The sequence below is a fragment of the Cetorhinus maximus genome, chromosome 3 (genome assembly GCF_964194155.1).
Source record: "Cetorhinus maximus chromosome 3, sCetMax3.hap1.1, whole genome shotgun sequence".
Taxonomy (NCBI): Eukaryota; Metazoa; Chordata; class Chondrichthyes; order Lamniformes; family Cetorhinidae; genus Cetorhinus; species Cetorhinus maximus.
Window position 1 is genome coordinate 336,628 of NC_135881.1, and position 16,110 is coordinate 352,737.

The 16,110-nt window shown below is 44.5% G+C and overlaps 1 protein-coding gene across 1 annotated transcript in view; it reads right to left on the reverse strand.

The window, feature by feature from the left end:
• The window catches only part of macf1b (microtubule actin crosslinking factor 1b), a 383,409-nt gene that overhangs the window by 309,071 nt on the left and 58,228 nt on the right, over window positions 1–16,110 (reverse strand). Inside the window, exon 9 of the mRNA XM_078534257.1 lies at window positions 1,784–2,002. Within this exon, the coding sequence (XP_078390383.1) occupies window positions 1,784–2,002 (219 nt within the window). The remainder of the gene's footprint in view (window positions 1–1,783; window positions 2,003–16,110) is intronic.

Genomic DNA, 16,110 nt, shown 5'->3' on the forward strand with positions numbered 1-16,110 from the left:
CCATTGAATCCTGTTCTCTGGATTTGGTGCTATTGAACTGTTTGATCCCACCCTTAAAATCCATGATTTTCTGTGTCTTATGTGTCTTGTATGTGTGTGTATAGGGATTTAAGAAGGGATAGAGTTTAGGTTATAGAGTTAGAAATTGGCAGTTCATATTTCTTCCTTTTGCCACTGGTTAAAGATAATTTGTTCAATAAACAGTTTTTACTTGTTAAGTTGGTGCTCATATTCTGTTAACCTAAATTAAACAGTTCGGTAGAATTGGGGCAATCTGGTGGTTTGGTCAAACTTTTCACATTTGTGGCGGCTCAGGGAGCAGTGGGGCTGATATTACAGCGCACTATCCCCAGTGAGTCGATATTACAGTGCACTATCCCCAGTGAGTCGATATTACAGCGCACTATCCCCAGTGAGTCGATATTACAGCGCGTTGTCCCCAGTGAGTCGATATTACAGCGCGATATCCCCAGTGAGTCGATATTACAGCGCGCTACCCCCAGTGAGTCGATATTACAGCGCATTGTCCCCAGTGAGTCGATATTACAGTGCACTGTTCCCAGTGAGTCGATATTACAGCGCGCTATCCCCAGTGAGTCGATATTACAGCGCACTGTCCCCAGTGAGTCGATATTACAGCGCACTGTCCCCAGTGAGTCGATATTACAGCGCACTGTCCCCAGTGAGTCGATATTACAGCGCACTGTCCCCAATGAGTCGATATTACAGCGCACTGTCCCCAGTGAGTCGATATTACAGCGCACTGTCCCCAGTGAGTCGATATTACAGCGCACTATCCCCAGTGGGTCGATATTACAGCGCACTATCCCCAGTGAGTCGATATTACAGCGCACTATCCCCAGTGAGTCGATATTACAGCGCACTGTCCCCAGTGAGTCGATATTACAGCACGATATCCCCAGTGAGTCGATATTACAGCGCGCTACCCCCAGTGAGTCGATATTACAGCGCATTGTCCCCAGTGAGTCGATATTACAGTGCACTGTTCCCAGTGAGTCGATATTACAGCGCGCTATCCCCAGTGAGTCGATATTACAGCGCACTGTCCCCAGTGAGTCGATATTACAGCGCACTGTCCCCAGTGAGTCGATATTACAGCGCACTATCCCCAGTGAGTCAATATTACAGCGCACTGTCCCCAGTGAGTCGATATTACAGCGCACTGTCCCCAGTGAGTCGATATTACAGCGCACTGTCCCCAGTGAGTCGATATTACAGCGCACTATCCCCAGTGAGTCGATATTACAGCGCACTATCCCCAGTGAGTCGATATTACAGCGCACTGTCCCCAGTGAGTCGATATTACAGCGCACTGTCCTCAGTGAGTCGATATTACAGCGCACTGTCCCCAGTGAGTCGATATTACAGCGCGCTGTCCCCAGTGAGTCGATATTACAGTGCACTATCCCCAGTGAGTCGATATTACAGCGCACTATCCCCAGTGAGTCATGACAAGTGGCACTTGCTTAGCAATAACCTGCTCACTGTTGCCCAGTTTGGGTTCCGCCAGGGCCACTCAGCTCCTGACCTCATTACAGCCTTAGTTCAAACATGGACAGAAGAGCTGAACTCCCGAGGTGAGGTGAGAGTGACTGCCCTTGGCATCAAGGCAGCAGTGAGCAGGTTATTGCTAAGCAAGTGTTGATAGCACTGTTGATGACCCCTTCCATCACTTTACTGATGATGGAGAGTAGACTGATGGGGTAGGAATTGGCCCGGTTGGGGTTGTATCCCCATTACCTCCCTCCTGTTTGTCCATTACCTTTGCCGCCTCTTGCTGATCATTGAGGCTTTGCTGGCTGATGATGATTGGTTTGAGCTGTGGTATCTGTGATTGTATTTCTTGCAGCCAAATTCGGAGTTCAGCATCTGCTTCAGAAAACTGTGATAGCAATGAACTGGCTCCATCCAATCCAACCAGGATTCCTGCATTCTGCAGACACACAGCCTGACATCGATCCCGCAATGATTCTAGCAGGGCCTGTTAACAAACAGTACTCACTCAGCTGGATGATCCATGCAGTGCAGAGACAGAGGATTAAAGAAGGAAGTCAGCTGTAGCAGACGTTTGCTGCATAGAAAGAAAAGAAACCAGGAAAGGAGGAGATTTCTTTTGTGAAAGTGTTATTGACAAATGTATGTATGTAAATGAGAAAAATGTGGTGGATAAGCTGGGGGGCTATAAGTGTAAATATCCCTGTGGGAATACGATCCAGGTGGGAATACGATCCAGGTGGGGATATGAGTAAGGGGCATTGTCAGTAAGGATGAATGAGAGTGAGACAGGGTGAGTACTTAGGAATTTGATTCAAAGTCGGAATTCAGTGCAATAGGGGAAAGCCATGATTTAAGTCAGGTTTATTGAAAGAAGCAGAACCTGCTGAGTTGAGAGTTCAGTGAAGGGGGCGGTGGAGGAAATGCACCTTTCTTCTGCTCTTTTTCAGCTTCCAGCAGCAGAGGGAGAGAGAACCAGGGGTTTACAAATAAAATCTATAAGTGACAGCACTTAAGTTGATTGGTTGATAAGTATAGGCCTTTCTGGGCTCGGCACAGTGGAGATACTTGGTGAGTGACAGGTGAGTTACATTACACCATTCTGTAGTAAACACTTGATATAAAGTATAAGGTATGTCAGTGCAGCTCAGCCATGTGGAATGTGCATCCTGCAGGATGTGGGAAGTCATGCAGCACAAAGTGCCCTCGATCACGACATCTGCAGGAAGTGTCACCAGCAGCAGCAACTTGAGCTCCGGGCTGCAGAACTTGAGCAGTGGCTGGAGTTACTGTGGCACATCCACAAGGCTGAGGATTACATGGATAGCACGTTGAGAGGCGGTCACACCACAGCTAAGAAGTACACAGGCAGAGAGGGAATGGATGACAGCCAGAGTATCTAAGAGAAACAGGCAGGTGGTGCAGGAATCCCCTGAGGCTATCTCACTCTCTAACCACTTTTCCATTTTGGATACTGGTGAGCGAGATGGTTCCTCAGGATTGTAGCAAGAGTCACATTTGTGGCACCACAGGAGGCTCAGCTGCACAGGATGGGAGGAGGAAGAGTGGAAGTGCTTTAGTGACAGGGGATTCCATAGTTAGGGGAGCAGACAGATATTTCTGCAGCTGTAGACGTGACTCCAGGATGGTATGTTGCTTCCCTGGTGCCAAGGTCAAGGATGTCCCAGAGCAGCTGAAGGACATTCTTTTGGGGAAGGGTGAGCAGCCAGAGGTCGTGGTCCACATTGGGACCAATGACATAGGTGGGAAAAGGGATGAGGTCCTGAAAGCAGATTTTAGGGAGTTAGGAAGGAAATTAAACAGCAGGACCTCAAGAGCAGTAATCTCAGGATTACTCCCAGTGCCAAGTGCTAATGAGCATAAGAATAGGAAAATTGAGCAGTTCAACATGTGGCTGGAGAAATGGAGCAGGAGGGAGGGGTCTAGATTTCTGAGGCACTGGGACCAGTTCTGGGACCCATACATGAAGGATAATTTACACCTTAACGGGACTGGGACTAATATCCTCGTGGGGAGATTTACTAGTGCTGGGGAGGGTTTAATCGAGATTGGCAGGGGGATGGAAACCTGAGGGGAAATTCAGAGTGCAGAGGAGAAAAACTGGCTGTGGGAAGTAGAGAAGTGTTAACTGATATGGAGGATATATCAGAGTTGCATTAATTAGATAGAATACATGGAGAGTTGATAGAATTAGAGTAGACAACAGTAAGTTATTAGATGAGGTCAGAACAAGGGGGAAAGTTAAAGAGCCTAAATCAGGACTAATGTGCATCTATGTGAATGCACAGAGTGTGGTTAATAAGATCGATGAACTGCAGGCACAGGTTGACAAATGGAATTATGATATTATTGCTATAACAGAGACCGGACTCAAAGGAGGGCAGGACTGGGCATTAAATATTCCTGGGTACAAGGTGTTTAGGAGAGACAGGAAGGGGGGGAGAAGGTTGGGGGAGGTGGTGTGGTGGGGGGAGTGGCAGTATTGATTAAAGCTGGCATTACAGTACTGGAGGGAGTGGATATTCCAGAGAGGTCAAGGACAGAATCTCTCTGGTTAGAGGTTAGGAATGAAAAAGGTGCAATAACGTTGATTGGTGTAGTATATAGACCACCAACTAGTGGAAGGGATGTGTAGAAATAAATTTGCAAAGAGATTACAGAGAGGTGCAAAAATTATAGAATAATTATAATGGGGGAACTTCAATTCTCCACAATATAGACTGGGATAGGAATAGTGCAAAGGGACAAGAGGGGCAAGGGTTCCTGGAATGTGTTCAAGATAATTTTCTGCAGCGATATGTTTCCAGTCCAATGAGAGGACAGGCACTGTTGGACCTGATTCTGGGGAATGAGTTGGCCCAAGTGGATCAAATATCAGTGGGAGAGCCTCTAGGGGACAGTGACCTTTGTATCATAAGGTTTAGGTTAATCATGGAAAAGGACGAAGAACTATCCAGAGCAGGGATAATTAATTGGGGGAAAGCCAACTTCGATGGGATGAGAATGCATCTGAGTCGAGTGAGTTGGAATCAAATGTTGGCAGAAATGACAGTGGCTGAACAATGGGCCACCTTCAAAGAAAAAGTATTGCAGACAATGCCAAGGTATATTCCCTTGGAGAGGAAAGGTAGGACAAATAAATCCAGAGCGCCCTGGGTGATGAGAGAAAGATAGAAGTAAAGATGAAAAGGAAGATGTGTGCATACGACAGATGTCAGGTAGAAAATACAATGGAGAATAAGGCTGAATATAGAAGGGCCAGAGGGCAAATGAAGAAACTAATAAGAAAAGCAAAGCGAGAGCAAGAAAAGAGGCTGGTAGTGAACAGTAAAGGGAATTCTAAGGTCTTCGATATGCATGTAAATGATAAAAGGGTGGTAAAAGAAAGAATAGGGTCGATTAGGAACAAAAAAGGGGGTTTGCATGTGGAGGCTGGAGAATAGTGACGGTGTTGAACAAGTACTTTGCATCTGTCTTAACAAAGGATGAACTTGCTACCCAGGCTGAGGTGAGAGATGAGGTAACTGGTACACTAGAACAACTTACAATCAAGAGGAAGGAGGTGTTGGAAAGGCTGTCTTTACTTAGAACCATAGAACACTACAGCACAGAAAAAACAGGCCATTCAGCCCTTCTAGTCTGTGCCGAAATATTATTCCGCTAGTCCCATTGACCTGCACCTAGTCCATAACCCTCCAGACCTCTCCCATCCATGTATCTATCCAATTTATTCTTAAAACTTAAGAGTGAGCCCACATTTACCACGTCAGATGGTAGCTCGTTCCACACTCTCACCACTCTCTGAGTGAAGAAGTTCCCCCTAATGTTCCCCCTAAACCTTTCCCCTTTCACCCTAAAGCCATGTCCTCTCATGTTTATTTCTCCTAATCTAAGTGGAAAGAGCCTACTTGCATTTACTCTGTCTATACCCCCCACTTAAAATAGATAAGATACCAGGGCCAGATGAGATGCATCCAAGGGGACTGAGGGAAGTGAGAGTGGAAATTGCAGAGGCACTAGTGATAATCTTCCAGTCTTCCTTAGACACAGGGGAGGTGCCAGAGGACTGGAGAATTGTGAATGTTACACCCTTGTTCAAAATGGGTGCAAGGATAAAGCTGGCAACTACAGACCAGTCAGTTTGACTTCAGTGGTAGGGAAATTTCTAGAAACTATAATTCCGGACAAAATCAATCATCACTTAGACAAGTGCAGGATAATTAAGGGAAGCCAACATGGATTCATTAAGGGAAAATCATGTTTAACTAATTTGCTGGGGTTTTTTGAGGAGGTAACAGAGAAGGTTGATAAAGGAAAAGATATTGATGTGGTGTATATGGATTTTCAAAAGGCATTTGATACAGTGCCACACAACAGACTTGAACAAAATTCTAGCTCATGGAATGAAAGGGAAATTGGCACTTGGATAAGAAACAGAGTGGTGATAAATGATTGTTTTTCAGATTGGAGGAAGGTTTGTAATGGAGTTCCCCAAGGGTCAGTGTTGGGGCCCTTGCTCTTCCTGATATATATTAATGACCTAGACTGTGGTGGTCAGGGCATGATTTCAAAATTTGCGGATGAGACGAAGGTTGGAAATGTTGTCAACTGTGATGAGGATAGTCTTGAACTTCAAAAGGACATAGACATGTTGGTGGATTGGGCAGACAAATGGCAGATGAAGTTCAATGCAGAGAAATGTGAGGTGATTCATTTTGGCAGGAAAGATATGGAGAGACATATAAAATAAAGGGAGAGCCTTTAAAGGAGGTGCAGGAACAGAGCGACCTCGGTGAATACATACATCGGTCATTGAAGGTAGCAGGGCATGTTGAAAGAGCAGTTAATAAAACATATGGTATCCTAGGTTTTATTAATAGGGGCATTGAGTACAATGATAAGGAGGTCATGATAAACTTGTATAAGACACTAGTTTGGCCTTCTCTGGAGTACTGTGCCCAGTTCCGGGTGCCATTCTTGAGGAAGGATTTGAAGGTATCGGAGAGAGTATAGAGGAGATTCACAAGAGTCACTTCCAAGGTGAAGAACTGTAGCTATGAGGATAGATTGGAGAGATTGGGACTGTTTTCCTTGGAGAAAAGAAGGCTGAGAGGAGACTTGATAGAGATATGCAAGATCCTGAGGGGTATGGACAGGGTAAATAGTGAGAAACTGTTCCCATTCAAGAGAACATCAAGAACTAGACGGCACAGATTCAGGAGAATTGGCAAAAGGAGTAAATGTGATGTGAGGAAAAATGTTTTCACCCAGAGGGTGGTTGGAGTCTGGAACAAACTTCCTGAGAGGGTGGTGGAGGCAGGTTTGATCGAGGTATTCAAAATGGAATTGGATTGCTACCTGAAAAGAGAGAATGTGCAGTTACGGAGATAAGTCAGGGGAGTGGGACTAGGTAGAATGCTCTTTCAGTGAGCCAGCGCAGACTCGATGGGCCAAATGGCCTCATTCTACACTGTAAAGATTCTGTGATTCTGTGATGTAGTGGAAATAACAAAAACACGGCTTAAAAACCGTGAGGGCTGGGTACTTAATCTACAAGAATATCAGCAATTACAGACCGGTCAGTTTAACTTCAGTGGTGGGCAAGATTCTAGAAACAATTATTTGGGATAGAATTAGTCGTCACGTGGAAAAATATGGGTTGATAAGGAAGAGCCGGCCTGGATTTCTATAGGGGAAATCGTGTTTAACTAACTTGCTGGAGTTGTTTGAAGAGGTAACAGAAAAGGTCGATGAGGGTAATGCTGTTGATGTGGTGTACATGGACTTTCAAAAGGCATTTGACACAGTGTCACACAACAGACTTGTGAGAAAAGTTATTGCTCATGGAATAAAAGGGACAGGAGCAACATGGATACAAAATTGGCTGAAAAATAGGAAGCAAAGAGTAATGGTCAATGGATATTTTTCAGGCTGGGGGAAGGTTTGTAGTGGAGTTCCCCAGGGGTCAGTATTGGGACCCTTGCTTTTCCTGATATATATTAATGATCTAGAGCTTGGTGTGCAGGGGACAATTTCAAAGTTTGCGGATGATATGAAGCTTGGGAGTGTTGAGAACTGTGAGGAGGATGGTGCGGAACTTCAAGAGGACATAGACAGGTTGGTGGAGTGGGCAGATAGGTGGCAGATGAAGTTCAATGTGGAGAAGTGTGAGGTGATGCATTTTGGTAGGAAGAACATGGACAGACAATATAAAATAAGGGGTGAAATTTTGAAGGGGGTGCAGGAGCAGAAAGACCTGGGTGTATATGTGCATAGATCATTGAAGGTGGCAGGACAGGTGGAGAGAGCAGTTAATAAAGCAGATAGTACCCTGGGTCTTATTAATAGGGGCAGAGAGTACAAGAGCAGGGAGGTTATGCTGAATTTATATAAGACACTCGTTAGACCTGAACTGGAATATTGTGTACAGTCCTGGGCGCCACACTATAGGAAGGGTGTGAACACATTGGAGAGAGTGCAGAAGAGGTTTACAAGAATGGTTCCAGGGATGAGAAACTTCAGCTATGAGGATAGATTGGAGAGGTTGGGTCTGTTCTCCTTGGAGAGAAAAAGGCTGAGAGGAGATTTGACAGAGATGTTGAAAATCATGAGGGGGCTGGACAGAGAAGATCGGGAGAAGCTGTTCCTGGTTGTAAAAGGATCAAGAACAAGAGGGCACAGATTTAAAATGATTTGTAAAAGAAGCAAATGTGACGGAGAAAAAGCTTTTTCACACAACGAGTGGTTTGGGTCTGGAATGCACTATCTGAAAGTCTGGTGGAGGCAGGTTCAATTGAAGCATTCGAGAGAACATTAAATGATTATTTGAATAGAAACAATGTGCAGGGGTACAGAGAAAAGGCAAGGCAATGGCACTAGGTCATTAATGTTCATTTGGAGAGCCAGTACAGACACGATGGGCCGAATGGCCTCCTTCTGTGTCATTAAAATTTTGTGATTCTGTGAAGTGTTGAGAAAAGATGGAGAAGGAGTAAAGGGAGGTGTGGTGGCAGTATATAGTACAGTATAAAGTACAGTATATAGTACAGTATATAGTATAGTTTATAGTAAGTCCCCATTTTAAGTCTTTCCACTTTAACGTCAGTCAGTCAAATGGGCCTATATTCCCATTTAGCATCAGGAGTTTTGTTACAAACATATGAATTAGGAGGATTAGGCCACTCGGCCCCTCGAGCCTGCTCCACCATTCAATAAGATCATGGCTGATCTGAGTGTAACCTCAACCCCACATTCCCACCTATCCCCAATAACCTTTCACCCCCTTGTTTATCAAGAATCTATCCAGCTCTGCCTTAAAAACATTCAAGACTCTACCTCAACCACCTTTTGAGGAAACAAATTCAAAGTCTTTTGTTTTATAATTGTTTAAAACTGATCTGACATCGGCCTGCATGACCCAATCAGCAGCATTTTGGAGTCACCTCTGTCACTCCCTGACCATCCCTCTCACTGTCGCTCCAGCCTGTAGACTACCTCCTGCAAGTGAAGCAGTTCTTCCTACCCCTTGGCACTCATCTCCAGAGGCGTCACTCACAGTGAGGATTCAGAAGACTGAAACAGCTTGTGGAGAGGCAGCAAACCTCTCAGTGAACAGGAGAGGCAGGTAGAAAGTTACCATATTTCTTCTATTTTTTTAGATTTATTTTATTTTAAAAGTTATTTCACTTATCAAAATAGGGATTTAGCAGTGTAAAGTATTTCAACTTATAGGGTATAATGTTTTAATTTTTTTTTCTGATGAGGAAGGTCCTATAGAACCTAACTACAGCTTTTATATTGGTTTTAATGTGAAAATGTGGTTCACTTAAAGTCACGATATTCAGGAACACAACTACAATTTTAAGCGTGGACTTCTGTGCTCATCCAGGAAGACATTACAGTGTTAAAAAAATCTCCTAGAAGGGGCTGCAGGATAAAGGGTTAACTCTAACAATAGCTACTGAGCATGTGTATAAGGAGCTATGTCACATGGAAGAGAATGGGGAGAGTCTGAGAGAGGAGCAGTGGCTCTGTCCTGGTGCTTTGGAATCCTGTACGTAGTTTAGTATGGAAAGAAAGGTTACTTTGAGAAAGGATCTTTGCCTCCATCCAGACCTTTTGCTAAGAGTAAGACAGCCAACATTTTCCACAATGATCTCATGACAATAATGAGTTGTGAGCAGCGGTAGCTCCAACAATAACAGGTGATGGCAGCAGTAACTAGAGCCAGAGTAAAGCAGTGTAAAACGGCAGGAGACAGTCTGAGGAGTAGCCCAGCAGCAGCAGCAGAGATCAATGGGTGAAGGGCTTTGAGACCTACCCAGTAATCAGACCATAGAGGGAAACCATGAGAACAGCCCAGCGACTAACACAGAAAACAGTGCAGGAAACCAGAACCTTGACCCAGCACTGGGCAATGAATTCCTCGCTACCTCTCCCAGAATCATTCCAGAATGTAGAGGGCCCCAGACAGGCCAAGCTACGGCAAAACTGGAGAAAGCATTTCAATCGTTATTGAAATGTTTTGGGTGTAGCCAGCAAGACTAACAGGATTCAGGTACCAGTACCTTGTTGTGTGTCGTTCATGGCATTGTAGACTGTTGTGTTTTATAATGATATAATACCTTGGGCTTTTTTACTGTACAAGACACAAGGCAATAATCACTCATAAGGGATTGGGTAAACATGGTGTGGGTTCCTTTAATAAGACTAGACACATGGGAACAGGTATAAAGCTTGATGGCATCAATGCTGTGTGTGTTTGCTCAAAGCAAAAGTGAAACTAAGACTGGATCACATGTAGTGATGCCATGTTGTGCCTGTACTTAATCTTGCTGCCACCTGTTTCATTACCATTGACCACCATGTCCTGTCATTGTAATGATATAATTCCTTGGGCTTACTTACTGTACAAGACACAAGGCATCAATTGCTCATAAGGGGTTGGACATGAGCCTAGACATGAGAACAGTTATACGTGAGCATAAAGCTTGGAAGCATCAGAGCTGTGTGTGTGTGCTCTGCTCAAAGCAGAGAAACTAAGACTGGATCACATGATACATTTCCCTTCTAGTGATGTCATGTTGATAAATCTTAAAGGAATGTTACAACAAGACAATGTGCTGGCCAGGCAGGGATTGAACGAGGAAACAGCCACCGACGAGGATATCATCGGAGCCTTGATCCTATTTTTAGTGTTCATTGAAGCATCACCGTAAAGCTGGCAAAATTCAACCATTGCAATCAAAGACCAGGTGAAGGGGTCGATTAATTTATAAATTATCTCTATCGTTTGGCTGACAATTGTGAGTACAGAACATTAAAAGATGATTTAACAAGTGACAGAATAGCTGTCGGTGTTTTGAAAGAAACCTTATCTAGAGAAGGTTTCATGTTGAGCGAGACAGTGCAGCTGGCCAGGCTGGCCAAGGTGTAAAAGCAAAACCGAGTGTTTGTGAGGGGAGAGAGAGATCCGGTGGAAAAAGCTATTTGAAGCCAGTCAGTTTATTGGTTTAAAACTGAAAGTTCATTGTGACAGCGGCCAGGGCAGTGGGTGAAAGAGAGCCCTCAGCTATTTCCCAGCCTGGTGAGAAGATGCACCAGCGTGAAGAATGTCACCCCAAACCGCAGGATGGCGATGGATGCAGCAACGTTGGTCATTTGAAAACTGTCCGCTGGGTTTTCTTATTGCCTTAATTTCAATTAAAGCAAAAAGAAAACTCATTCCATGAAAGCTCGATAGAAGAAGGTGCAGGAACTGGACAGACAGGAAATCACTTTTCTCGGTGAAATCAAAGGGAATAAAAGCCAATGCTGGAGCTCATACGCTGAAGTCAATGGACATCATCCAGAAGTTAAATTGGATACAGGAGCAGGGCTCTCAGTTCTGCCTGATGTAGTTATGTGGCTGTAAAAGGTTACTCTGCAACCTTCTTTGATCAAACATCCATGTTTCTTTTATTGACAGGTGTGGGCTTCGCTGGCTGGGCCAGCATTTCATTCCCACCCAAGTCCAGGAGGAGTCAAGCTAAAAGTCAAAGGTCAGCTTGTTGCAACATTAAGGTACAAAAGCAGAGAAATCTCTGAACCTGTGTAGGTCAGGGCTAAATTCTTACAGTTGAAGAAATCAACGACCAAGAGCAAGACAACAAATTTTGAATAGAGTTTCCAAAACCCTTCAGTAGTTTGGGAACATTGATAATTATGCACCATGTCACACTAAAAGCCATTTCTATTTTTACACCTAGGAAGGTCCCACACCTACTTCTTCAGGAAAGAAGTGCATTTTTTCTCTGCTCATGGGGAGCGGTGATGGTATAGTGGTAATGTGGCTCAACCAGTAATCCAGACACCCAGATTAATGTCCTGAGGACCCGGCTTCAGTGTCTGGCCAATGGTAACCACCAGAATGTTGATAGTGGGGGATTCAGTGATGGTAATGCCATTGAACATCAAGGGGCAATGGTTAGATTCTCTCTTGTTGGAGATGGTCATTGCCTGACACTTGTGTGGCGCGAATGTTACTTGCCACTTGTCAGCCCAAGTCTGGATATTGTCCAGGTCTTGCTGCATTTGGACATGGACTGCTTCAGTATCTGAGGAGTCGTGAATGGTGCTGAACATTGTGCAATCATCAGCGAACATCCCCACTTCTGACCTTATAATGGAAGGAAGGTCATTGATGAAGCAGCTGAAGATGGTTGGGCCAAGGACATTACCCTGAGGAACTCCTGCAGTGATGTCCTGGAGCTGAGATGACTGACCTCCAACATCCACAACCATCTTCCTTTGTGCCCGGTATGACTCCAACCAGTGGAGAGTATTACCCCTGATTCCCTCAGGAAAACCTCCAGTTTTGCTAGGGCTCCTTGATGCCACACTCGGTCAAATGCTGCCTTGATGTCAAGGGCAGTCACCCTCACCTCACACCCTGAGTTCAGCTCTTTTGTCCATGTTTGGACCAAGGCTGTAATGAGGTCAGGAGCTGAGTGGCCCTGGCGGAACCCAAACTGGGCATCAGTGAGCAGGTTATTGCTAAGAAAATGCCACTTGATAGCACTGTTGATGTCCCCTTCCATTACTTTACTGATGATTGAGAGTAGACTGATGGGGCAGTAATTGGCCGGGTTGGATTTGTCCTGCTTTTTGTGTACAGGACATACCTGGGCAATTTTCCACATAGCCGGGTAGATGCCAGTGTTGTAGTTGTACTGGAACAGCTTGGCTAGGGGAGCGGCAAGTTCTGGAGCACAAGTCTTCAGTACTATCGCTGGAAAATTGTCAGGGCCCATAGTCTTTGCAGTATCCAGTGCCTTCAGCCATTTCTTCATATCACGTGGAGTGAATTGAATTGGCTGAAGCATCTGTGATGCTGGGGATCTGCAGAGGAGGCTGTGATGGATCATCCACTCGGCACTTCTGGCTGAAGATTGTAGTAAATGCTTCAGCCTTATCTTTTGCACTGATGTGCTGGGCTCCTCCATTATTGAAGCTGGGGATATTTTTGGAGCCTCCTCCTCCAGTGAGTTGTTTAATTGTCCACCACCATTCACAACTGGATGTGGCAGGACTGCAGAGCTTAGATCTGATCTGTGGGTTGTGGGATCGCTTAGCTCTATCACCTGCTGCTTATGCTGTTTGGCACACAAGTAGTCCTGTGTTATAGCTTCACCAGGTTGACACCTCATTTTTAGGTATGCCTAGTGTTGCTCCTGGCATGCCCTCCTGCACTCTTCATTGAACCAGGGTTGATCCCCTGGCTTGATGGTAATGGTAGAGTGGGGGATATGCCGGGCCATGAGGTTACAGATTGTGTTCGAGTGCAATTCTGCTGCTGCTGATGGCCCACAGCGCCTCATGGATGCTCAGTCTTAAGTTGCTAGATCTGTTTGAAATCTATCCTATTTAGCACGGTGGTAGTGCCACACAACACGATGGAGGGTATCCTCAATGTGAAGGCGGGACTTTGACCCACAGAACACAAAAACCATATGAGATTTACTGCTGCCCAGGAATATCACCAAACTCCAAAGATTTCTGGCTTTGGTGAACTAAGTGGGGAAATTCCTCCTGCCCTGAGCTCCAGTAAATGAACGAGATGAAAGCCGGCGTTGGTGCTGGGCTGACCATCAACAGCAGCTATTTGTGCAAGTCAAAAAGATTTGATTCTTTGGTGATCCTAAGTCACTATGATCCGAAACGCCCAACTATGAGAGCAGCAGATGTGTCAGCAACAGTTATGTAGGTAATGATACCCAGAGTGTGACAGGAAGGGACAGAGTGTACAAACATTAAAAAAACAGCAGCAAATAGGGCCAAAGGGGGAAAAAATGGTAAAAAGGCAAAATTAATGGCCCTTTACTTAAATGCACGGAGTATTCAGAACAAAATAAATGAATTAATGGCACAAATAGAGATTAATGAGCATGATCTTATAGCCATTACGGAGACATGGTTACAGGGAGATCAATGTACAGGAGCAGGGATGTCTTGCTGCAATTGTACAGAGCCTTGGTGAGACCACACCTGGAATACTGTGTGCAGTTTTGGTCTCCTTATCTGAGGAAGGATGTACTTGCTATAGAGGGAGTGCAGCGAAGGTTTATCCAACTGATTCCTGGGATGGCGGGACTGAGATATGCGGAGAGATTGAGTCGATTAGGATTATATTCGCTGGAGTTCAGAAGATGAGTGGAGATCTCATAGTAAACTATAACATTCTAACAGGACTAGACAGGGTAGATGCAGGAAAGATGTTCCCGATGGTGGGGGAGTCCAGAACCAGGGGTCACAGTCTGAGGATACGGGGTAGACCATTTAGGACTGAGATGAGGAGAAATTTCTTCACCCAGAGAGTGGTGAGCCTGTGGAATTCGTTACCACAGAAAGTAGTTGAGACCAAAACATTGTATGTTTTCAAGAAGGAGTTAGACACAGCTCTTGGGGTGAAAGGGATCAAAGGGTATGGTGAGAAAGCGGGAGCAGGCTATTGAACTGGATGATCAGCCATGATCAGAATGAATGGCAGAGCAGGCACGAAGGGCCGAATGGTCTACTCCTGCTCCTAATTTCTATGTTTCTATGTTTCTACGTAATGCTGGGAACTAAATATTCAGGGGTATGTGACTTTTCGAAAGGACAGGCAGGAAGGAAAGGGTGGTGGGGTAGCTTTGTTAGTATGAGTTGGAATAAGTATGACAGCAATAAATGATCTTGGATCGGAAGATATAGAATCCATATGGGTAGAGGTAAGAAATAACAAGGGCAAGGAAACACTGGTGGGAGTCGTCTATAGGCCCCCTGACAGTAGCTATACTGTAGGACAGAGAATAAATCAGGAGATAATGAAGGCATGTAAAAAAGGTAGTACATTAATCATGGGTGACTTTAATCTTCATGTAGTTTGGAAAAAACAAATTGGCAGCGGTAGCCACAAGTAATAATTCATAGAGTGTATTCGGGACAGTTTCTTAGAACAATATTTTGTGAATCCAACCAGGGATCAGGCTATTTTGGAACCGGTAATGTGTAGTGAGGCAGGTTTAATAAATTATCTCAAAGTAAAGGATCCCCTAGGAAACAGTGACCATAATGTGGTGGAATTTAGCATTCAGCTCGAGAGTGAGAAACTTGGGCTGGAAACAACTGTGCTAAACTTAAATAAGGGTAATTACAAAGGAATGAGGGCAGAGTTGGCTGGAGTGGACTGGGAAAGGAGTTTAGCAAAAAAGGCAGTTGATGAACAATGGCAGACGTTTAAGAAAATAGTTCATGACTCACAACAAAGATATATCCCAGTGAGGAAGAAGGATTCAAGAAAGGGGATAAACCAACCATGGTTAACCAAGGAAGTTAAGGACTATGTCAACTTGAAAGTAAAAACACACGATGTGGCAAAGATTAGTGGTAAGCCAAAGGATTGGGAAAGTTTTAAAAACCAACTGAAGATGACCAAAAAAATAAAGAGGGAGAAAATAAACATTGAGGGTAAAGTAGCAAGTAATATAAAAACAGACAGTAAGAGCTTCTCTAAACATATAAAAAGGCAGAGAAAGGCCAAAGTGAACATAGGCCCATGGGGAACCAGGAAATGGCAGAGGAGTTGAATGAGTATATAAAAACAAAAAACTACTGCGGATGCTGGAAATCCAAAACAAAAACAGAATTACCTGGAAAAACTCAGCAGGTCTGGCAGCATCGGCAAAGTAGAAAAGAGTTGACATTTCGAGTCCTCATGACCCTTCAACAGAACTGAGAAATATTAGGAGAGGGGTGAAATATAAGGTGGTTTAAGGTGGGGGGTGGGGGGTGCGGAGAGAAGTTGAGGGGGGAGGGTGGTTGTAGGGACAAGCAAGCAGTGATAGGAGCAGATAATCAAAAGATGTTACAGACAAAGGAACAAAGGGGTGTTAAAGGTGGTGATATTATCTAAGAGAATGTGCTAATTAAGAATGGATGGCAGGACACTGAAGGTACAGCTCTGGTGGGGGTGGGGTGGAAAGAGTGACAGGGCATTACAGTTATAGATTTAAAAATAATGGATATAGGTGGGAAAAGAAAAATCTATATAAATTA